Raw genomic sequence first — 25,008 nt, 5'->3', positions numbered from 1 at the left:
TTGATTTCGTACTAATGGACAGTATTTTATAAATAACTATTTTGATGATTTGCTTTAATGAGTGATTCGTGTTTGATTGCCTATTTTTACCGTAATGGCAATGATGGGTTGTCTTTACCCTACCCTACGTGGTTACATTAGGGACACACCCTTCACACCACTTCGATAGTCACTTTCGTAGTAAGTTAGGAGAGAAGTGTCGCTAACCCTCTGCATAACCTTAACCTCAGTCTCCTAACCTGCTACGTTAATTGTCCTAACCTGCTGCGAAAAAGGCTTTCGCGGTTACGTTAGGCTATAGCCGTCTACTAGACGTTTCAACAATAATCTGAGTGTGTCCAGGCGCAACATTATTTCTCACGCAAACCTGTACTAGCCTAAAATATATGCAGCCAATGAAAACTCTCACTTTTCCAGTCTCGTTTCTGCGACCTGTAGAAATATATTCCACATTGACAACGCGTCGTCAAAACACTGTCTCCAAATCGCATGTCCACTTTCTCGGTTGATTTATCTCCGCTTTTCATTCTATTTGGGGGGGTCATTTTTTCCGTGAAACTTTTTCTCCAGCGATTAGAACAACTTCTTCTTCTATGGTATAAATGGCGTTCTCAACAATTAAATGTGCATACCGCCACCTAGTGTACGGGTGGATAATAATTATCCCAAAATATTTTTGGGGAGGGGTAAAATTAAAATATCATACTAACTACCCCAAAAATTATTAACCAAACAAAATCAACCTGCTTTTCTGTAAAAACCTCATTCTAATCAGGTCCTAACACAGGCTCAGAAGCCTTCTGTGAGGGCAGGACATTTCCCTGCGACAAAAGCACTTGTAGTGCTTCTGCTGTGAAGTCTTGGAGCCCCAAAAACTTATCGGCTGCAGATATAATTTCCAGCAACTTGGACCTCTCAGACACTTGTGCTGTACAATTAATCACTGTGGCTATAAATGCCACAAAATCCACCCTCACAATGAGTGTATCCAGATCACCCGATTTACTTAAAACACTAGCAACTGATTGCAATTCATACACTGCCATATCTTCAACACTTGCCTCTTCCCCCGCGACTCTTCACCTCCTCCACATAGGAGATCTCTGGCAGCCCTGATCCTTGACCTCCTTCACCCTAACAGGGCACTCAAGGAAGTCCGGAGTATGATCCACACCACAGTTGCAACATTTTCCATTCCCAGATTCTTCAACATCATACTTCTCCCGTCTGCAAACATTTGACACGTGACCATATCATTTACGATTTCCATACTGTTATGGTTTTGACACAAATGCTCTCGCCGGATACCTCACATATCCAAGTATAGTCTCCTCAAACAACAACAATATCGACAGGCTTTTCTCCTTCCTTCCATTTACCATACAGGTCAGGCGACGTGCACTGACCACTCCTGGGATTTTCTGACTAAGATACTCATCAACTATATCCAACGAAACTCCAGCTATAACTCTTTTGGCAGGCGCCCTATTCCGAAGATCAATACATGTTACTTCTGACGGGGACATTTTAGCCAGATCCAGTGCACGCTTCTGTTCTTCATCAACGCAATTAACCAAAACAAGGCCGCTTCTGGTCACTTTGATTGAATCCACCTTTCTCACTGGTTTCTTCACAGTCCTCGATATTACAAAAGGATTTCCCAAATTAATCAGATCTCCTACCCCAGCCAAACCCCAACCCGGAAGATGCTGGGCCAATTGTGCGCCGCCCTATGGGATTCCCAATCACAGCCGGTTGTGATACAGGCTGGGATCAAACCAGGGTCTTTTTTTATTATTTTTTTTTATTTCACCTTTATTTAACCAGGTAGGCTAGTTGAGAACAAGTTCTCATTTACAATTGCGACCTGGCCAAGATAAAGCATAGCAGTGTGAACAGACAACACAGTTACACATGGAGTAAACAATAAACAAGTCAATAATAACAGTAGAAAAAAAAAGTCTATATACATTGTGTGCAAAAGGCATGAGGAGGTAGGCGAATAATTACAATTTTGCAGATTAACACTGGAGTGATAAAAGATCAGATGGTCATGTGCAGGTAGATACTGGTGTGCGAAAAGAGCAGAAAAGTAAATAAATAAAAACAGTATGGGGATGAGGTAGGTAAATTGGGTGGGCTATTTACCGATGGACTATGTACAGCTGCAGCGATCGGTTAGCTGCTCAGATAGCAGATGTTTCAAGTTGGTGAGGGAGATAAGTCTCCAACTTCAGTGATTTTTGCAATTCGTTCCAGTCACAGGCAGCAGAGAACTGGAAGGAAAGGCGGCCAAATGAGGTGTTGGCTTTAGGGATGATCAGTGAAATACACCTGCTGGAGCGCGTGCTACGGGTGGGTGTTGCCATCGTGACCAGTGAACTGAGATAAGGCGGAGCTTTACCTAGCATGGACGTGTAGATGATCTGGAGCCAGTGGGTCTGGCGACGAATATGTAGCGAGTGCCAGCCAACTAGAGCATACAGGTTGCAATGGTGGGTGGTATAAGGTGCTTTAGTAACAAAACGGATGGCACTGTGATAAATTGCATTCAGTTTGCCGTGTAGAGTATTGGAAGCTATTTTGTAGATGACATCGCCGAAGTCGAGGATCGGTAGGATGGTCAGTTTTACTAGGGTAAGTTTGGCGGTGTGAGTGAAGAAGGCTTTGTTGCGGAATAGAAAGCCGACTCTAGATTGGAGATGTTTGATGAGTCTGGAAGGAGAGTTTACAGTCTAGCCAGACACCTAGGTACTTGTAGATGTCCACATATTCTAGGTCGGAACCATCCAGGGTGGTGATGCTAGTCGGGCGTGCGGGTGCAGGCAACGAACGGTTGAAAGGCATGCATTTGGTTTTAGGAGCATTTAAGAGCAGTTGGAGGCCACGGAAGAGTGTTGTATGGCATTGAAGCTCGTTTGGAGGTTAGATAGCACAGTGTCCAAGGAAGGGCCAGAAGTATAGAGAATGGTGTCGTCTGCGTAGAGGTGGATCGAGAATCGCAAGAGCAACATCATTGATATATACAGAGAAAAGAGTCGGTCCGAGAATTGAACCCTGTGGCACCCCCATAGAGACTGCCAGAGGACCGGACAACATGCCCTCCGATTTGACACACTGAACTCTGTCAGCAAAGTAGTTGGTGAACCAGGCAAGGCAGTCATTAGAAAAACCGAGGCTACTGAGTCTGCCGATAAGAATATGGTGAGTCGAAAGCCTTGGCCAGGTCAAAGAAGACGGCTGCACAGTACTGTCTTTTATTGATGGCGGTTATGATATGGTTTAGTACCTTGAGTGTGGCTGAGGTGCACCCGTGACCGGCTCGGAAACCAGATTGCACAGCGGAGAAGGTACGGTGGGATTCGAGATGGTCAGTGATCTGTTTGTTGACTTGGCTGTTTGTTGAATACCTTAGATAGGCAGAGCAGGATGGATATAGGTCTGTAACAGTTTGGGTCCAGGGTGTCTCCCCCTTTGAAGAGGGGGGTGACTGCGGCAGCTTTCCAATCCTTGGGGACCTCAGACGATATGAAAGAGAGGTTGAACAGGCTGGTAATAGGGGTTGCAACAATGGCGGCAGATAGTTTCAGAAATAGAGGGTCCAGATTGTCAAGCCGAGCTGATTTGTAAGGGTCCAGGTTTTGTAGCTCTTTCAGAACATCTGCTATCTGGATTTGGGTAAAGGAGAAGCTGGGGAGGCTTGGGCGGGTAGCTGCGGGGGGGGGGGGGGGGGGGGGAGCTGTTGGCCGATGTTGGAGTAGCCAGGAGGAAGGCATGACCAGCCGTTGAGAAATGCTTGTTGAAGTTTTCGATTATCATGGATTTATCTGTAGTCTGTAGTGAAGCCTCTAGAACTGAGATGCAGTGCCTTACACCACTGCGCCACTCAGGAGCCCAATCTGTAATTTGTTGTACCCCTAGCATGTTATCATTGTCTGTACAACAAATTACAGATCGGACTCCTGAGTGGCGCAGCGGTCTAAGGAGTTATAGCTGTAGTTCCGTCATTGTAAATAAGAATTTGTTCTTAACTGACATGCTTAGTTAAATAAAGGTTAAATAAAAAATAAAAATAAGACCTGTATTGATTGTTTTAACAGCTTTCTTATTGGAAGAATGTAGAATGGTCTTCATGTGACTGCTCTAATTCCTTATAGAAAACATGGAGGTGTGTTGTCTTATTAGTGAATTTACATTTATGAATATGAAATTCTTCCATTAGCACAATTAGATTTGCGAGGTAAAATTGTTTTTCTTTATCCTTATTACAGTTAAGGAAACCGAGCAGCAGATTCTCCCGTAAAAAACTAAAGTCATGAAGAACATTAACAATTATAAAACTATAAATATCTTGCCATCATTTCTTTACATGTAGACAATGCCAAAATAAAATGCAAAACTGTTTCTGGTTGCTCAACAACAAAAAAGTACAGTTAAAGTTCATGTCTTTTTTGAGTTTCTTCAGGTAATGATTCGCAGGGTAATACATGGATCATTCTGAAAGAGACCTCTTTGACCTTGTTAACAAGCAGGTATGTGTGTGGTAATAACTATACTTTTCCCAACATATATTATTGACAAATGTATTCCAGTAAGTTGAGATATAAGGAATAGATACAATATGTCTTTGAAATAAAGCATGTATAGAGTTGTTGTTCTGAGGGAGCAAGGAGAAACACATTTTCCCTATTGGAGAGTCAACTGGATTAAGCGAGGGTAGGTCAAGAAGGTAAGGTCTGGTTACACCTCTAAACAACATGAGAGTTCCAGATGGAATATCAGAGACTATGGTGAACTCTCTAGGTGTAACAGGGATATTGTAACAAGATAAAAATTGAGTAACAATCCTTCTGCGTGTAACGAATCTCCTCTTCGTCTGATGAGGAATAGGAATCATCGGACCAACACGCAGCGTGGTAAGTGTACATTGTAAATTTAATGAAATAAACTGAACACTGAATGAGAAAAACCAACAAAGAGAGTGAACGACACGAAACAGTCCTGTATGGTGAAAAAACACAAAACAGAAAACAACTACCCAAACACAGGTGGGAAAACAGGCTACCTAAGTATGGTTCTAAATCAGAGACAACAATTGACAGTTGCCTCTGATTGGGAACCATACCAGGCCAAACACATAGAAGTACAAAACCTAGAACAAAATATAGAATGCCCACCCCAACTCACACCCTTACCAAACCAAAATAGAAACATAAAAAAGGAACTAAGGTCAGGACGTGACACTGCATTAATAAGTTGACTCACCAGCAGGAAATTATTATTAAACCAGTTCTTAAAAAATTAAGATTTGTTTCTATTTCAAAATATCCTTATTGTTCCAAATGAAATACCTATGTTGGGAAAAAATATATTTATATATTAATGACCACACTAAGAATACTTGTCTATGAAAAGCAGATCATTTTGAAGGAATCTTATCAATGTTATAGTTACAAACATAAAATTGAAGCCACCAAAATAGCAGAAGATACGAAGGATGAAATTCCATATTGAACTTTGATTCATTCAATGTTTAGCCCAATTTATCTTAAAATTATTATTCAAAGTAGGAAAATCTAAACAATTGAGACCACCATATTCATATGTTCATTACGATAGATTTCCTAATGTAATGTGTACGATTTTTCCAGATGAAGTTGAAAAGCATCTGGACAACTGCTTTACTTATTTTGTGGTCAAGATGTAGGAACTGGGCTGAGTAAGTAAGACTAGATGCTTAGGAAAAAATATTGACCACATCGACTGCTCTCGGAATCTGGTCAGCGTCTTTCAAAAAGAGGGCGGTGCCATCTACAAGCTGATTTCTGATAACATCTCCGTCAGCAAGGGGTAAGTTTGAAATTAAGAAACCAACCTCTTTTCAAATCAAATCTAGGATAAGTACTATGCTTCAATTTAATGGAACTGTTCCCATTCATATAAAGAATTTTACCTTTGTTTAATAATCAGGTAGGCCAGTTGAGAACAAGTTCTCATTTACAACTGCAACCTGGCGAAGATAAAGCAAACAATGCGACAAAAACAACAACAACACAGTTACACATGGGGTAAACAAACGTACAGTCAATAACACACTAGAAAGATCTGTATACAGTGTGTGCAAATGAAGTAAGGAGGTAAGGCAATAAATAGGCCGATGGTGGTGAAGTAATTACAATTTAGACATTTACACTGGAGTGATATATGTGCAGATGAGGATGTGCAAGTATAAATACTGATGTGCAAAAGAGCTGGAGCTTTACCTAGCAAAGACTTATAGATGACCTGGAGCCAGTGGGTTTGGCAACGAATATGTAGCGAGGACCAGCAAATGAGAGCATACAGGTCGCAGTATTGGGTTGTATATGGGGCTTTGGTGACAGAATGGATGTCACTGTGATAGACTGCATCCAATTTGCTGGGTAGAGTGTTGGAGGCTATTTTGTAAATGACATCACCAAAGTCAAGGATCGGCAGGATAGTCCGTTTTACGAGGGTATGTTTGGCAGCATGAGTGAAGGAGAATTTGATGCGAAATAGGAAGCCGATTCTAGATTTAACTTTGGATTGAAGATGCTTAATGTGAGTCTGGAAGGAGAGTTTACAGTCTAGCCAGACACCTAGGTATTTATAGTTGTCCACATATTCTAAGTCAGAACCGTCCAGAGTAGTGATGCTAGTCGGGCGGGCGGGTGTGGGCAGCGATCGGATGAAGAGCATGCATTTCGTTTTACAAGCATTTAAGAGCAGTTGGAGGCCACAGAAGGAGTGTTGTATGGCGTTGAAGCTCGTTTGGAGGTATGTTAACACAGTTTCCAAAGAAGGGCCAGAGGAATACAGAATGGTGTCATCTGTGTAGAGGTGGATCAAAGAATCACCAGCAGCAAGAGCGACATCATTGATATATACAGAGAAAAGAGTCGGCCCGAGAATTGATCCCTTTGGCACCCCCATAGAGACTGCCAGAGGTCCGGACAACAGGCCCTCCGATTTGACACACTGAACTCTATCTGAGAAGTAGTTAGTGAACCAGGCGAGGCAGTCATTAGAGAAACCAAGGCTGTTGAGTCTGCCGATAAGAATACAGTGATTGACAGAGTCGAAAGCCTTGGCCAGGTCGATGAAGACGGCTGCACAGTACTGTCTTTTATTGATAGCGGTTATGATATTGTTTAGGACCTTGAGCGTGGCTGTGGTGCGCCCGATACCAGCTTGGAAACCAGATTGCACAGCAGAGAAAGTACGGTGGGATTTGAAATGGTCGGTGATCTGTTTGTTCACTTGGCTTTCAAAGAATTTAGAGAGGCATGGCAGGATGGATATAGGTCTGTAACAGTTTGGGTCTAGAGTGTCTCCCCTTTGAAGAGGGGGGGATGACCCCGGCCGCTTTCAAATCTTTAGGAATCTCAGACGGTACAAAAGGGAGGTTGAACAGACTAGTACTACAAAATAGTTCCCCAAAACCAAATTTCCAAGGGAAAGAAATAGAAACAAATGTTCCACTGTATTGATGTCACGCTGGTATAAAGGATTTGGAGACAGGCGCAGCAATACATCTGGGTTTTTAATACACCCAAAACAAACACGTATACAAAACATTGCGATGTATCCAAACAAAAGAGCAAGGGTAAACATCGGAGAACAACACGGGATGAGACCCGTAAAAACCCGCAGCATAGGCTGAGACAACGTGTAACAGTATAACTTTTTTTTAGACCGTCCCCTCGCCCATACCCAGGCGCGAACCAGGGACCCTCTGCACACATCAACAACAGTCACCCACGAAGCGTCGTTACCCATCGCTCCACAAAAGCCGCGGCCCTTGCAGAGCAAGGGGAACTACTACTTCAAGGTCTCAGAGCAAGTGACGTCACCGATTGAAACGCTATTTAGCGCGCACCGCTAACTAAGCTAGCCGTTTCACATCCGTTACAAACGCATAGGTACTCAAACGACCAACGGACATGGGAAGAATAATCGACAGCCCAAATGGCTGGTTTGTAGGCCTTGCTCATACACACACTTTTTTTCTATAGGATTGAGGTCAGGGCTTTGTGATGGCCACTCCAATACCTTGACTTTGTTGTCCTTAAGCCAATTTGCCACAACTTTGGAAGTATGCTTGGGGTCATTGTCCATCTGGAAGACCCATTTGCGACCAAGCTTTAACTTCCTGACTGATGTGTTGAGATGTTGCTTCAATATATCCGCATAATTTTTTCTTTCTCATAATGCCATCTATTTTGTGAAGTGCACCAGTCCCTCCTGCAGCAAAACATGATGCTGCCACCCCTGTGCTTCATGGTTGGGATGGTGTTCTTTGGCTTGCAGGCATCCCTCTTTTTCCTCCAAACATAACAATGGTCTTTATGGCTATTATGGCCATTTTTCTTTTCATCAGACCAGAGGACATTTCTCCAAAAAGTACGATCTTTGTTCCCATGTGCAGTTGCAAACCGTAGTCTGGCTGTTTTATGGCGGTTTTGGAGCAGTGGCTTCTTCCTTGCTGAGCAGCCTTTCAGGTTATGTCGATATAGAACTAGTTTTACTGTGGCTATAGATACTTTTGTACCCATTTCCTCCAGCATCTTCACAAGGTCCTTTGCTGTTGTTCTGGGATTGATTTGCACTGTTCGCTCCAAAGTACGTTCATCTCTAGGAGACAGAACGCGTCTCCTTCCTGCGCGGTATGATGGCTGCATGGTCCCATGGTGTTTATACTTGCATACTATTGTTTGTACAGATGAACGTGGCACCTTCAGGCATTTGGAAATTGCTCCCAAGGATTAACCAGACTTGTGGAGGTCTAAAAAAAATTTTGGCTGATTTCTTTTGATTTTCCCATGATGTCAAGCAAAGGCATTGAGTTTGAAGGTAGGCCTTGAAATACATCCACAGATACACCTCCAATTGACTCAAATTATGTCAATTAGCCTATCAGAAGCTTCTAAAGCCACCATCCCGTCTGAATGTCAACTCTGCCTAGAAGGCCAACACCACTCTCAACGTCAACAGTGAAGAGCCGACTCCGGGATGCTGGCTTTCTAGAGTTCCTTTGTCCAGAGTTCCTTTGTCCAGTGTCTGTGTTCTTTTTCCCATCTTAATATTTTCTTTTTATTGGCCAGTCTGAGATGTCTTTTTCTTTGCAACTCTGCCTAGAAGGCCAGCATCCCAGAGTCGCCTCTTCACTGTTGACGTTGAGACTGGTGTTTTGCGGGTACTATTTAAAGAAGCTGCCAGTTGAGGACTTGTGAGGCATCTGTTTCTAAAACTATGCACTCTAATGCACTTGTCCTCTTGCTCAGTTGTGCACCTCTTTCTATTCTGTTTAGAGCCAGTTTGCACTGTTCTGTGAATGGAGTAGTACACAGCATTGTACAATATCTTCAGTTTCTGGGCAATTTCTCGCATGGAATCATTTTGATGTTATTTTGATGGTCAAAGAATTCACTTTTCTTTAAAAAACAAGGACATTTCTAAGTGAACCCAAACTTCTGAACGGTAGTGTACATCCCTGTAAGCTCCGTGGGTCCACACTGTAGTTCTACCAATCTGTCTTACCACCTCTGACTGATTCTATATCTCAACCTCTCTAGCCTCTCTCTCTGCACCTGGCATCTACCAAATGCTGCACTGTTTTCTCCCCTACAATTACAGCACTTAACCTCCACATTGCTCCGACATTCACCCTAATCATGGGGCAGCAGGTAACCTGGTGAGTGGGCCAGCATTGGGCCAGTAACCCAGTGGGTTAACTGAGCAAAGGCTGTTAACCCACTGTTTCCCGGGCGCCGATGACGTGGATGTTGATTAAGGCAGCCCCCCGCACCTCTCTGATTTAGAGGTAAATGTGGGAGACACCATTCAGTTGTACAACTGATTAGGTGTTCCCCTCCACACTTGGCACATCTTTTCTTTCCTTTACACTGAGCAGCACATGTCCCATTCTTTGGCATTTAAAACACTGCAGTGCATATGGGAGAAATTCTCGAACATAAGGAATCCTATCTGTACTTTTCCCGGCAAAACTTTCTCAAACCTCAGCATCACTAATAAGCTTTCACTTCATTGTCCCTCTTTCTTACTAATCAACCTTTTGACCTCCACTACTCTGTTTCCCTTCACATTTTCATTAATATCATCTGTGGACATATATTGGGACTCCAGTGATGACTCCCCTCAACCTAGAATAAGCACCAGGTACTGTACATGGCTTTCAATATTCTTCCCATTAAGCTTTTCCATTTGCAGAATCTTCGCTTGCTGAGCCTGGCTAACACAAAATATTAGCAATCTACAATTTTTAATTAACCGGGCTAGTTTAACTTCTCTTTCTCTACGGCATTGGTTAGTCGGATAGGGTGTAAATGAGGCCCTGTGGGCTCATCAAACACCATCTTTCCACTCCGACACATTATTACTCTTGCTTCCTATCTTGACGCTCTTTTTGCTTTCTATACTAGATGCTCCACTGTTTCAGTATCAGGATCTGTCTTCTTCCTATGTCTTTCCACTATAGACCATTCAGATCCTCGACCCTCATTCTCCTGCTCCATAGGATCAGAACTGACACCCATGTTGATTGCATTTCAGCACAGCTGTTGCTTCACCAACTTTCTCTTCCATTTTGTTACACTCTACTCGCCGCCATTTTCCTGGCCCTTCTCCCACTCCTGGCATCCACAACACACGTTGTTACCAGGGAATGACGTCAGGTGCCATTGAATTGGAATGTCAGTCTGCCCACTGAAATGGAACGTCAGACAGTTCAGCTCCTGTATTACCATACTATCAGTTTAACAAACAGATATTTACAATACATCATGTTTACCTAGTTAATCTATAGAACCTACTCTGATTACAGTATTGTAGTACATGGTGTTCTCTTGTTCTTTCATATAAGCACATCGATGACATGGGCAAGGTCCAAGGCTTTGGCATTCAAGCACAAATATTTGGGAATGTATTACTGCAAGTATGCACACAAAACAGAAACTGCATATAAACGGTATATATTTGTCAATTAAATTAACATTCCACAAGCCAACAATCGTCGTCCCCTCTCTCCCTTTTCACAGATCTACTAAACTTCTATTGGAATACTGTTTCATTAATACATCTCTGTTGCGTGTAACAAAGGATTTGCAACCGTATGAATAGGCCTGTACGGTACTTGCCAGGCCCTGGCCGATTCATAGACAAGTCAGCTGTCATTAACAATGTCATCCTTGTGTTGGCTGTATAGGCCTAATTGTGTCAGATACCAAGTCATACTAAATGCTAGTGAAAATGTCAAAGCTTGTTTTCGAGCTAGCATGGTGCTCTTTGTGCCTAGACAAACTGCTTACACCGTACTGCTTACTGCCTACTATTGCTTATTTCTTTACATATGACAGGAAGTCTCAATAGGAAATTTAGCAACCCTGAGAAAATGATGCAAGACTTGTGCTGAGTGACTACTCACTATCTGAGTCAAAACCCCCATCCTACCCCACCCCTCAAAAAGGAGAAGCGCAAATTCCCTCCTGATGCCCTCCTGATGTTTTGGTTTACTTATTTTTTCGGTGGGACTATTTTGTTGTTTTGCTTTATCAATATTTTTTCATCTATAGATTGTCAATCATTTATAAGCACATTAATAGATCACATCATATACAGCCTTGCTGAAAGCTCCTTAAAATAACATAACTGTAGAAATAACACAACAACTGTATGTGACACTGACATGTTTTAACTTATTAGGGTAAAGGTAATGTTAATTTGAAACTTTGGTTTGATAGATTCACTAGAATGTCTGTATTTCAAATGCAGAAAGGACTGCTGACGTGAAATGGATTTGCCAATTCCGCTCTCTCAAGACGACAGGAAGAACATTTCTCTGTTGGGCAAAAAAAAAATGTATACTGTTCATCACACTGTGGGCACTGCATGCTGTTCAAGGGGTGTATCAAAGTTGTCCTCATATAGTCTGTCTAAGAACAAGGATGATAATAGGACCTGTATCCTTACACGTCTGAACCTACCCCCAAACCATGAGCAAACGAAAACTGAGTAAGTTTTGTTTTTCTTAGTAAATGTCTCATTCGTAATCAATTCTACAGTATATTATATGAAGGATCACAGAATGCAACAATCCTAGCGCTCTGGCTATTTTGTGAGTCAGAGTTAGGGAAAGGGAGGAGGCTCCTCATCTCTTAATGTGACTATTTGTAATGAATGAGTTCTATTGACTCTTGTTTCTCTGTCAGTTCACTCATTGTCTGCTGTTGCTCCACTTATAAAAACACTATTCAGGTTTACATGCTATTGTAAACAAAAACATAGATGGCTCATTGTTTTGTTTCAAATAGCATCTCAACTGAGCACTAAATGAAGACTGACCATGGCATACAATACAAAAACAGCTCTTACTAATACAAGCCAGCCTGCTATAGACAACAAAGTTATGTTTGTTGGTATTAGGTTGTGTGTGTGTATGTGTGTGTGTGTGTGTGTGTGTGTGTGTGTGGTTTGAAGTGTATAACGACAGTAGGTCATTATGTCATTTAAACTTGACCATCAGGACCAAAAACATAATTTGAAAATAATTTGAGTAAAGGAAATCCCTCTAAAATGGTCTTGAAGATTAAAATCCTGATCAGATAGTAGTCTACATCTGTTACAGAATAACATGTTTATAGTTCTGCTTCCTCAAGTCTCCCTAGATAATGCTCTCAGTGACAAAGCTAGCCGTTCAGGTCCAGAGTACACCCCCCCTCTCTTGCCTAATGTGTCTCTGAAAAGTAAATAAAAGACTAGCGTAAGGAAAATGATAGTATTCCTCCATTGTCTCCCCCAATTTATCCCTCTCCCACTCCTTTTAACAGCCCCTGAGGAATCATATTTAGCTGGAAGCAGGCTAGAGGCATTCGATATGTCTGCATCAAGTTTTCATGCTCTAATGGGTCCGCAGGGAAGAAACATAATTAAACAACCACAGAGTTCAGCTCTCAGTTCAGAAATTAATCCGGTGAGGGATTCAGCATGTTCGGCTTGCATGTGAAAACATTCCAGGCATGACTGAGCAGAGAGTACACAAATAAAAATGTTCACATGCTAAAAAATTAAGAGCGAAATCTCAACTCAAAGCACATACTGTACCATAGAACACCAATGTATCAGGATATCAAATGAGCCATGGCAACAGTGGCTACAGTAAGGAAATCTTGCGCTCTCTCCCCAGGTCTCAAGTGGTTTGGAAGTCTCTCCAATCTCTCCATCCGCCGTTCGTCAGACAAGACAGACCCCAAGATAACCTCGAAGCCTGATGGGAGCCACAGTGACAAAACTTTGGGGGCCAACTCAGTTGATGACATGGATACCTGCTTACACAGCCCGGGCTATGCTCGCTCCAGTGACATGTACACACACGTAGGTACCGTGGCTCGAAAGGAGAGGCAGAAAAGCAGCAAGGGGTCAAAGAAAAAAAGTAGTAGCAAAGGTCAGATCAGTGGAGGGCAGAGCCAGTGTCAGGATGGGGACTATGTACGAGATTCTCCTCTTCTGAGTGTCCTGTCTAGTACCCATCTTTCAGCTTTAGAGAAGTCATTGCCTGGTGGCCTTACAGGGAAAACACTGCCAGTGGTTCAGGCCCCCACTCACTCTCCCTCACCCAGCTGTGACACAGATACACTGCCATCCCGTAAAGGCTCACATGAAGTACCCAAGTCCTCAGCACTTATTAAACCCTCAGGAAATCAAGATCCACCATTGACATGTGAGGACCACTCAAGGGTCAATGCAGCCAGGACCAATGCTTGTGTGCCTGACCCTGCCACTATGCCTGCCTCCCAGAGCACTCAGTACTACTCTGACCCAGTGTCACCCACAGCGCTTACCAAGGACTTGTATGAGGTGATGGACCCTATAGCACAGGCGGTCCGCAGAGATACAGAGGAGAAGACACACGATGATGGAAGCAGGACTCTGGGAGATTCACAGAGGATGGGGACATTTGACTGGTGAGAAACTGATTTATCACAACACAAGGGATGATATGTGTGTGAGATGAATTGATACATTATGTAACCTTTTATATATATATTTTTTTTTCAAACAAAATATAAAAAATTGTATCTGTATCTCTGAATTCAAGAATTTGTAACTGACAGACATATGTTTTAAAGTCCGGAATTAACTCTAGTGCCATATATTATCCTGCAAAAGTGCTCTGAAGTGAAGTTGCATTAGCCATCTGCACTGTAAAACCATGAAACATGTGACAGGCTTATAACCTAAACGTTAGTGTTTAAAACTTAAACATCAGGCATTTCGATTTTTCAATAAGTGTTCTCACCTTAAACACAGGCGTTTAGAATGCAAGACTAAACATGACAGTCCGCTTTTTCCAGTGAGTTTCCAACCAAGAAAACACCTATTTTAAACACTAGTGTTAACTTTCCCATCGTTCTGTTTAGAGTGCATTTAGTCATTAGAAATTCCATGCCTTTTATTCAGATCAGTGTTAGGAATGTCTGTCACCTTACCTACATTCAGCACAACCGAACAGGACATTTGATTCAAGAAATCTTTTCCACCGCGTGGTGTGTTGAGTTCATTTCAGTTAACTCTGAGTGAAAAAGAGGGGCCTGATTATCATATTTCCCAGCATGCTTTGTTGCAGGTTGATTTTTAGAATAGTTTGTTTTAATATCTCTGTTTCCTCATGCACATTAATCGATTGATTAATTGATCTTATACTATACAAATATAAATAACTTGGATTTTTCTAAGCTAATCCAATCTGCAAGAGGTTTTACTTATTGCACCCGTTACTTAGATGGTTGTTCCAGTTGAGATTTTCTGGTTTAGCTAGTTTTGATTTTGAAATCCTGCACAATAGCAGTCATTCTGTGTGCATGTTGTGGATGGTAAAATATTCAAATTCTTAGAAATCCTCCCTCTGGCTGGATTCCAATAGGAATTACGTGTTTGATGTGGCCCATGAGCCAGGATTTTCTGACCACAATGTGGAGTATAACTAGACCATATGAAATGTATATGTGGTCATTAAGGATTTACTTTTAATTGAAACACATTCACTTAGGCAGTCATCGGGTGAAGGCTCCAGGAATATACATAATTGAATGGAACAACCACAGTGATGGGTGGGTATCACATTCAGTTAAAAGGCATTCTGTGAAATACGCAAATATGGCTTTACACCCTAGTGTTAAAACAACACCCCCTCTAAGTGTTACGGGAAAGTGTTTCGTTAAGTGTTTAGATCCTAAACACTTGGTTTGACAGTGTACCTGTTTCTCGACGCGGGACGCTTAATTACTCGTCTTTAAAATTGGATATTCCCATAAACCTGAATTTGAAAGGTCTTGTTGAATAGCGAAACGATAATTCGCCTCCGACAATAACATGCATGGGCCGAAGGTCCCTCCCCTGCACGGTTTTTGCGCGTGGACGAGAGCACCCTTTGCTCCGCTTGTAGTTCAGCTCAGCGCTATGACTTGAGATCGTTACACTGCTAGAGATGTGCGAAAGTCATGATATAGGCTACCGTTCGATTCCGTCTCGAGTATTTACTACCATGGGAATAAGGTGAGATTTCAGATTTCTATATTTCTTATGATAATACAATACCATCACTTCATGGTGGATGTACGTTTGATGGATAAATTCAGGTTCTAGTTCATAGGTTGTTTATTGCCTGGACTGCATAGTCATGTTTTCTCTGAGCACTTTCGTTTGAAAACTGTTTTTATGTTTTGGACATTGTAACATTCACATATGTTGCAGGTAATGTCATTGTGTTACATGGTAACATCTTGCAGTTGCAGCCTGCACACTGCACAAACAACTAATCCATCCTAGTTAATTATATTCATTGTCTGCATGATGTCCTGAAGGGACATACTTCCACACAGTATATCTTGATATACATGAATACATCTATTTTCTTATGAAACATTAATAAACCCTATTCGCATGAAATGTTCAGCTTCGGACAGTGAGCTCTGGGTTTAATGTCCTACAATAGCCTCGCCTATAGTGTGTCTGTCATTTGGGGAGCCTGGGAAATGGGTTATGTAATGTGTATTGCTTAAGGAATTTGGACGTTTTCCTTCATTTCAGCGAAAGGATGACATTATTGCTGCTCTTTGTCCAGTGAATGGCGACCATACAGTCTATGGCCGAGACTGACTTCTGATTGTCCTAACAGCTAGTGGAAGTAATTGATCTCTCAGCTAGTTGAACTTGACCTTATGTTCCCTGACATTCCCCTAGGCCAGGGGTCCCCAATTACATTTAGCGGATGGTCGGGTCTGGAATATAGTTCTAAAACATTTTTACACTGCAAATTGACCACAAGAATCCCAAACAGATATAGTATTTGACAATAATCATTTAAAACCTTGACCACATTGGGATACGATCACATATGCCTCTCTATTTATGCGTGGGAATACTTTGGAACAGATTTCCTCAATTAAAATCACTTTGAGCCAATTTCCTGGTGATTTTGCAGCAATGTCCAAAAACAACAATCACTCCTGGGGGATCACCCGCATATTTGGGAACCCTGTCCTAGACATTATGTGCAGACCGGGATTATACTACATATTAGTCTATAGAAGAGAGGAAACAATATTGAGCAAAATGCCGCTGGTATAGATGAAAGTGAAAATGTGAAGGTTGGAAGTTCAGATCAAGGGTCATTTTACTCTATGCTGAGGTCAATAGACAGCTTGTCAGTAGTGATTCATTTTGCCTGATCAGCGGAAAAAAATCTAATATAAATTTCCAACAATTCTACACATTTTGCCATGAGTAGAGAAACTTTTGCATTTTTTGAAGCACATTTTCAGCAATTCCACACATTTTGCCTTGACTTATGCGATGTTCATACGATATCTGGGTGACTTACAAAATCAATGGGGACCCACTGTAGGCCAGGAACCCTGGGCCCCTGCCCTTTGTGCCCGGTCTGTAATTCAGCCATGATTACTACAAGGTTTAGATAGCTGGCCAGACTAAGTTACCTAGCAATCTACAGTGTATAAAACCTTAGCTGACATGGGCTAATTGAGTCAGTGAGTGACATAACAAGAGGAAAACTGCTGATGCACTACCAAATTTCATCATTACTACCTTGTGTATTCTACTATTCATACTCCCAACAGTAAGTTGAGACCCTGACTTAGTTCCCCCCCAGAAAACAGTGGTGGCGGGGTCCCCTAGCGGCCACGGGGCCCCCTAGCGGGCACGGGGCCCCCCTAGCGGCCACGGGGCCCCCCTAGCGGCCACGGGGCCTTGCGCTCAGTGCGTAGTCTGCGTATAGGCAGAGGTGGCACTGGTCAAGTGTCTTTAGTGTAAAGCTCTAAACTCTAGGACTCACTGAAGGATGTAGCTTTCATAGTCATGAGTGTGATCTGTGAAACCTCGCTCTTTCCTCGGTTTTGCTGACAATGACACTGCTCCATTATAAACCGTGTCATAAACTACTTACTGTGTCCTCCTTATGTAGATGGGCAGTGTACAATGTTCAGTGTTTGCAGGTCATACTGTATGTGATTCTTCTTATTGTTTTGAGCCACAACCCACTTCAAGGGGTTGTGTGTTTGTGTGTGTCTCCCCCCATACACAGCTGCCTCATGGCTGTTTGATGACGTTAGTTTATGCTGTAAATATGGATCTTCATCTAGGGAAAGTCATCCGGCCAAGTACTGAATAGGGAGGCTCCTTAGCTCAAACTGAAATGGCGGTCAGAGGAGCTTGGCTTTATTAGGCATCATAGAAACATGGGAAATGAGTCTGGAGATTCTTCTTCTTGTCAGATAATGAAAGCTAGTTCTACTGCTGGTTTTTGTCATCATTATCTCAGTCTGTGTTATTGTAGTTTGGGACCCCCTGTGGGCCATTTATGTGTGTTTGTTAGTGAATGTATCTTTAGCTGGAAGGAAGGACTGGGGGGAAGAATGATATGTTGGGGAGGACGAGGAGCAGCTGTGAGAGTGCTTGCGTGCGTGTGTGTGTGTGTGTGAGATTCAGTTCATGGGAACAAGAGGTCATGTCTCTTGACAGTACTCTTGTGGAAACGTTCTGGCTGAGGAACAACAGAAAGTCCAAAGTAACACTTTTCAAAAGCTCCTGACATGCCTCACGTCTTCCACGATAGTTTTTGTTTAATGTCACCGGCTGTTGCTTGGAGTTGTCATATTAGTACATATCTTGGAGGTATTGCAGATTTGAACTCCTACTAGACTGTTATGCAATAGGCCTATTTCCCCCTAGCCTTAGAACATAGAGAAGTACATACACAGAGGACAAGGCCCTGAATGTTGAGCCATCACAATGAAGAACATACATTTCCATTCTAACATGATGTTTTCCCCTCTCTCTTCCAGCCAATTGGATCCCATTGAAAGCAAAGGCGAATATGTGAAGGTAAGATCTTTTACCTCCTCCTCACTACTAATATGGATTGATTCATAATAAGTGGTCCTTTTGAGACGTTCTCTCGAACAACTCTGAGGTGCCTGTTTAGCATTGCAAAACAACAAAAAGGAGACTTGTTTACTTCTTCCTATATAGTGTGTTGTTTTTAGAAGCCTCTCTCTTGCTGTGTTTGTGTGGAACCAGGAGAACTGTGATGGGGATCACAGTGTGCACAGCGGTCAAGCTCTAATTGAATTAGGTTCGGTGACATAAAAGAGTTGGGAAGCCTGCCCATTCCAGAGGAATAGTTTAGAGACGACTGTGTAACTGTGGGCAACTGAGCCTGATCTGGATATGACTGGTTATGCCTAGTGCAGATGGAAAGACTGAAGGAATTCAGATACATTCATTCATTGGATCCTCTCTAACTTTACAACCATACAATTGATTCTACATTTTAAATCAACTTTATTTGATGCTTTATTTTATCAATATATATTACATTATATATCTAAGCCCCCCACCCCCCCCCAAAAAAAGTGACTTTCCAAAAAGCAAGACCACTTGCCAGCAGCATACCACCCTGCATCCCACTGATGACCTACCTGTGAAGCTAAGTGGGGTTGGTCATAGTCAGTCCCTGGATGGGAGACCAGATGCTGCTGGAAGTGGTGTTGGAAGGCCAGTAGGAGGCACTCTTTCCTCTGGTCTAAAAAAAAAAAAATCATAGGACAGTGATTGGGGACATTGTCCTATGTAAGGTGTTGTCTTTTAGATGGGATGTTAAACATGTGTCTTGACTGTCTGTGGTCACTGAAGATCCCATGGCATTATTGTAGGAGTTGGGTATTAAGCCTGGTGTCCTGGCTAAATTCCCAATCTGACTGTCAAACATTCAATTTGTATTTAAAATTAACACTTCCCTCCTTGAAATGCTAAATTATCTTGATGCAACAAACCGGTATGCTATTAATTCAATCCAAAGTATTCATGAGATCTGTAGGTCTCCTCTTCATTTTGTAAGTGTTTTTGGAGCAGTGTCAATCAGTCCATGGGACAAACCATTAAATAGAGGGAAACATTGTTGTTTGAGAAAACAACATGTCACCTACTGTAGTTGAAGGCTTGGGAAGGGAACAGTCGTTAGGACCAGCAGATCCGCCCATTTAAAATGAATTCCAAGAAACATTTATACAAGTGGTGATTGGAGGGTCAGGGTGCTTGATCTACTTTGTCTGGGAGACTGTGTGTAAATAGGTGACAGCTTGGCTGACTAATGGCTAAGCTACACAATAACGTTACCGCAACAACCTGCCCAAGACTGTGCTCTGGTGACATGCCAGTGTGGGAATGCCTGACTTCTGTTCTCTAACCTTCCCTGCTTCACTCCATCTACTGAATTTCACAACAGACTAACCGGGGGAAAGGCAACAAAGTGACTTGTTTCCACTGTCTGGTGCTGAATCTACGCAGATGCTGTAACTGTTGTTTCACAGGGGTTATGAAGTTGAAATGTATTTTATTTTCAACTCTTCTCTACGTCTTACCTTTGCTTCCTATGTCTTTTAAGTTCTCCAAGGAGAGGTTCTGGTTGGACGTCCCGTCTGAGAAGCTGCGCAGGGAGCTGGAGGAAGAGCTGAAACTAAGCAGCAGCAACCTGTTGAGCCATGGCTGGTACCATGGACACATCCCCTGGGAGGTGAGGCTCCTCTGCTCCCTCAAACATCTAGATATACTTACGCGCACGTACACACGCATGACATTCGTAGTAATCTCTAGCTCTACTTACTGATGTGTCCTTTGACTGGCAGGTGTCAGAGACTCTGGTGTTGCACCATGGGGACTTCCTCATCCGAGACTCTCTCTCCAGCCTGGAAGACTATGTGCTGACCAACCGCTGGAACCACCATACCCTGCACTTCCTAATAAGCAAGGTCCTGCTTCAGACCAGTGAGACCTACACCCGGGTCCAGTACACCCTGGAGGGAGAGGCCTTCGACTCCGTGCCTGCTTTGGTTCACTTCTACGTGGGGAACAGGATGGTTTTGACTCAGCAGAGTGGGGCTCAGATCCACAGTCCCGTTAATCGTACTTTACCACTACACTACTTGGAGGCAGCCTTCGCTCTGGCCAACCACAAGGGCTATCTGAACTCTCCCTCCTGTCAGAAAGGGGCTCTGGTCAAGACCCAGAGTGGGAATGGGATGGACAAGATCTGCCCGCTTAGGTGAGACTGGTTCTCATCTGCACTGTCCTCTGCTCTTTTGACTACAACACCAGTTTGTCTGTGAGCAGTGCTTTTTTGCTGTGCTTCAAATATAGCTTGTTGATTTTGACTAAAGGTGTGTGTGGGCGTGCAGCCCTTCTACTGTTCACCACAGGGAGGCGGTCAGGAGCTGTAGCTTCAATATGGATCAGATTGAGAAAATCCATCAACCCTCTTCACCTATTGGAGAGAACCTTCTCTCTTCACCATTTAGTGAGTATGGGGTTCTTTTTGTACAGCAAAGCTTCACAAGCACATAATCAAATATCTGCACTGTGAGAGTGCCACACAAAAACTCTTCAATTGCTTCCCAGTGACTTAAGTTTCAAATGAAACACTTCCATAGGAAAGGACTGACAATATGAATTTGATTTTTAACCCTTATTTTACCGGGTAAGTTGATTGAGAACACATTTTAATTTACAGCAACGACCTGGGGAATAGTTACAGGGGAGAGGAGGGGAGGGATGAAGTGTGACAGAGTGTGACATTGTGTAACTCATTATTGTGAATTTCCTCTGCTTGTATCTGAAGTCACCCAGCAGCCCAGGAGTCCACGTGTCATCCGAGTGCCAGAGGTGGATCCCTCCCCATCTGTCTCCAGATGCTACAGCAGCAGCACCCAACACTCCCCCTCCCCCTCACCCAACAACAACACACAACAGACCACCAGAGCCCAGGCCTCACCAACCCACATATATCTGACTCCAGACACAGACAGCAGCTACAGTCAGCTCTGTCCTGCCACCCCACCAGCTCAGAGTTATGTGAAGCGGCTGTGTACGGAGGAGGATGAGGGACAGAGTGTTGTAGACCCTGTGAAGGAGGAGAATGTGTATGAGGTCCCTATAGTGGAAACAGCCTCTGCCTTCATGCCTAGTAGGTACCAGTCCCCACTGATGCCCAAGGAGAACAGGCCCCTGGAGGTGGGGGTGCTGAGGAGGGTCAAGGAGCTGCTAGCCCAGGTGGATGCCAAGACAGTGGCTAAACACATCACCAAGGCTGACTGCATGGTACTGACACACACACACACACACTCCCTCATTGCACAACCCAAACCTATCCTTTTCTTACCATGTCTCTGGTCCTCAGGTCGCCAGAATATTGAACGTGACTCCGGAGATGCAGAGGAAGATGGGTGTAAGTTCTGGGATGGAGCTACTGACCCTCCCACACGGTCACCAACTCCGTCTGGACCTGCTGGAAAGGTGAGGACTAGCATTACTTTTCACATTACTTCACACACTTTTTGGTTCTTCAGATTTTTGGGTGTTTCTGTGTCAGCTTCCTTGTATTTCTAAGTTCACCAGTTTAATTCATGTCTTTGTAAAGTCTCTGTTTTCTCTGTGCCTCGACTATCCCTCTATCATCCAGGTTCCAGACCATGTCCATCATGCTAGCTGTGGAGGTGCTGGGCTGTACAGGCAGCACTGAGGAGAGAGCTTCCCTGCTGCACAAAACCATCCAAATGGCTGCTGAGCTCAAGAGCAACCTGGGCAACATGTTTGGCTTCGCCGCCATTATGAGAACCTTAGAGCTGCCACAGGTACAGCACATACTTATGGGCATTGAAACTGCAAAGTTACTCATACATGACTACTGTAACTAGTATGTGGAGCAGGTTACATTTAGGGGAGGTAAAGCATGAGTTATACTGATCAGTGCATTTATGAGCAATTATCTTCTTTGCCTCTTAGATCTGCCGTCTGGAGCAGACGTGGATGGTGTTACGCCAGCGACACACAGAGGGCGCTATCCTCTATGAGAAAACCTTGAAGCCTTTCATGAAGCGCATGAACGATGGGAAAGGTACTTCATCCTAATTTATCCCCAAAGACATTCAGCCTACATTCCCTAAATAGTCTCCTTTTAACTAGAGCCTAGGGAATAGGGTGCCATTTTTGACACACGCATTGTTTCACCCCCTAAAAGCAGTGAATGCAAATATTGACCTTAGTGAGAGTATACAGTGTGTCAAATGCAATGCCTAATAGACCTCTTCCTCTCCTCTCTTTCTAAGAGAGCTGTGCATTATCTAACACATCTTTCCCGCACGTGGTGCCCCTCCTATCCCTTCTGGAGAAAAGTGTAGCGGTGATGGACGGGGCGGAGCCTTGGGAGACGGTGGAAGCGGGGATGGATGTGGTGATGAGTCATCTGGCGGCGGCACGTACCATGGCACAGCTGGGGGGCAACTACTACGCCAATGCAGAGAAAAAGCTACAGGGTGGGAGGAAGTCTTTGTACTATGTTCACCAAAACTATATTGAGATACAGACCACAACCATGTTGAGATACAGACCAAAACCATGTTGAGATACAGACCAAAACCATGTTGAGATACAGACCAAAACCATGTTGAGATACAGACCAAAACCATGTTGAGTTACAGACCAAAACCATATTGGGATGCAGACCACAACCATGTTGAGAAGCAGACCACAACCATGTTGAGATGCAGACCACAACCATGTTGAGATGCACACCACAACCATGTTGAGATACAGACCAAAACCATGTTGAGTTACAGACCAAAACCATATTGGGATGCAGACCACAACCATGTTGAGAAGCAGACCACAACCATGTTGAGATGCAGACCACAACCATGTTGAGATGCAGACCACAACCATGTTGAGATGCAGACCACAGCCATGTTGAGATGCAGACCACAACCACGTTGAGATGCAGACCACAACCACGTTGATACAGACCACAACCATGTTGAGATATAGACCACAACCATGTTGAGATACAGTACACAACCATGTTGAGATATAGACCAACACCATGTTGATACAGACTAAATTCTTGAGATACAGACCACAATCATGTTGATACAGACCAAAAACATGTTGAGATACAGACTAAATCCATGTTGAGATGCAGAGTACAACCATATTGAGACTAAAACCGTGTTGTGAAATTAAGTATTTCGTAAAAGTTTGCCACCACGACACCAACACAATTTACCACATATGAACAAATTAAATATGTATTAGTGAGGCTTCAATGGTGATCTCTTTATGTTGTTGTGTGTTGTGGACATACAGGTTTCCAGGAGCAAGCTGAGGTTCTAGAACTCTTCCTCACAGAGTTCCAGATGAGGTTGCTGTGGGGGAGTCGGGGTGCGGGGGAGAACCAGGCAGAGCGATACACCAAGTTTGACCAGGTGTTGACCGCCCTGTCCAACAAACTGGAGCCCCCCCATTCGGCACAGTGACCTTTAACCCCAACCCACATTGGACTTTAATGGGTCTTTGTCTTGCCTTTGTCTCTTGAAATGAGAAGCAACTCCAGTCAAGTACTCCGTGTTAACTGACATGGCTGTACCAGCAAGACTGAGCCTTTATGGTTCTCTTGAGAGATGCTATGATATGGCTTAAATCCATGGTTCTGGGTAATGAGGTAGGCTACTAATGCTTTATCATTTCACATAAAAATGTGCTTCACTACACAGACTTGTGCTGTGAAATAGTAAACAGAGAATCATGCTCTGTTAGCATATGGCCAGTTCAGGGTTGTTGCTGCTCCTTTCAATATCAAATACCACTGTTATAAAAGTGAAGACCAGCCTTGCACAGAGTGCAAAGGTCTCACTGCCCTTCCCTTAATGCCTATGAGGCTGTGCCTTATGTGTGAGAATAATCTGAAGGAGATTTGGTCAATCCTTTGCCAGGATCAATAAATGTTGCTCTTGTATGTTATAATAAGCCTGCTTATGAAGGCTGTGCCTTACGAGACTAACTAGCTGATAACAAGGGAATTTTGTTCTTTGCTCTAGTCATCATAGTCATCTCTGTTGTGTGTACATTAACTTATACGCTAACATTACTTACATTAAGCAGAACATTTACTTGCTTATAACTTATTATAAGGCAATACGTTTAATATATGTAGCGAAAGTGTTGAAATGAATAATGCCACTCGTATTTGTTGTTGTCCTAGTTCTGTGATCAGTGACGAGAGACAAGTAAACCAACCACTCAATCATGCATGATACTGTATACGTCCCTATGCAATACATATTTACTTTTGGTGCTATTCACAAAAATGGGTCTTTAACGTGTGTTTAGCATTAGTGTATTTTATCACGAATTCGATCAAGCTGGTACTACATCAGAACATGCTTTGATAGGGTCAGTTATCAAACAATGCACTGAGCTTAGTTCCAAAGGTGCAAGTTATTTAATGATATGTTTGGAATCTAAGCCTATTTGTCCATGTATTCAACGTAAATGCAATGGATATATTGACTGACATATATGACATATGTAATATAATTGAATAAAAATCATTTATTGGTGTTGGAA

The 25,008-nt window shown here is 43.0% G+C and overlaps 1 protein-coding gene and 1 long non-coding RNA gene across 5 annotated transcripts in view; one reads left to right on the top strand and one right to left on the bottom strand.

Annotated features, from left to right (window-relative positions):
• Positions 1-14,614, bottom strand: part of LOC110535840 (uncharacterized) — an 18,121-nt gene extending 3,507 nt beyond the window's left edge. Inside the window, exon 1 of one of the 3 annotated variants that reach the window (XR_002475322.3) lies at positions 14,526-14,614. This is a non-coding gene — a long non-coding RNA (uncharacterized LOC110535840). Of the gene's footprint in view, positions 1-409; positions 617-14,525 lie in introns of those variants that run through there. The other 2 variants (XR_002475320.3, XR_002475323.3) reach the window with 2 other exon arrangements.
• LOC110535839 (SH2 domain-containing protein 3C) lies at positions 11,484-25,008 on the top strand. Of its 2 annotated transcripts, XM_021621159.3 has the most exons (12): positions 11,484-12,051; positions 13,223-14,000; positions 18,399-18,438; positions 20,000-20,128; positions 20,241-20,656; positions 20,790-20,908; positions 21,230-21,708; positions 21,788-21,903; positions 22,070-22,241; positions 22,393-22,504; positions 22,716-22,922; positions 23,749-25,008. In XM_021621159.3, exons 1-12 carry the CDS (start codon positions 12,033-12,035, stop codon positions 23,916-23,918), a joined length of 2,757 nt encoding a protein of 918 aa, XP_021476834.3. In that variant the 5' UTR covers positions 11,484-12,032; the 3' UTR covers positions 23,919-25,008. The 2 variants fall into 2 exon arrangements, with proteins under 2 accessions (XP_021476834.3, XP_021476835.3); XM_021621160.3 differs by lacking the exons at positions 11,484-12,051; positions 13,223-14,000 and adding an exon at positions 15,208-15,591.

Source organism: Oncorhynchus mykiss, chromosome 11 (assembly GCF_057628025.1).
Source record: "Oncorhynchus mykiss isolate SJ-2025 chromosome 11, ASM5762802v1, whole genome shotgun sequence".
In the NCBI taxonomy this organism is placed as follows: domain Eukaryota; kingdom Metazoa; phylum Chordata; class Actinopteri; order Salmoniformes; family Salmonidae; genus Oncorhynchus; species Oncorhynchus mykiss.
This window is presented reverse-complemented; position numbering and strand designations above follow the sequence as displayed.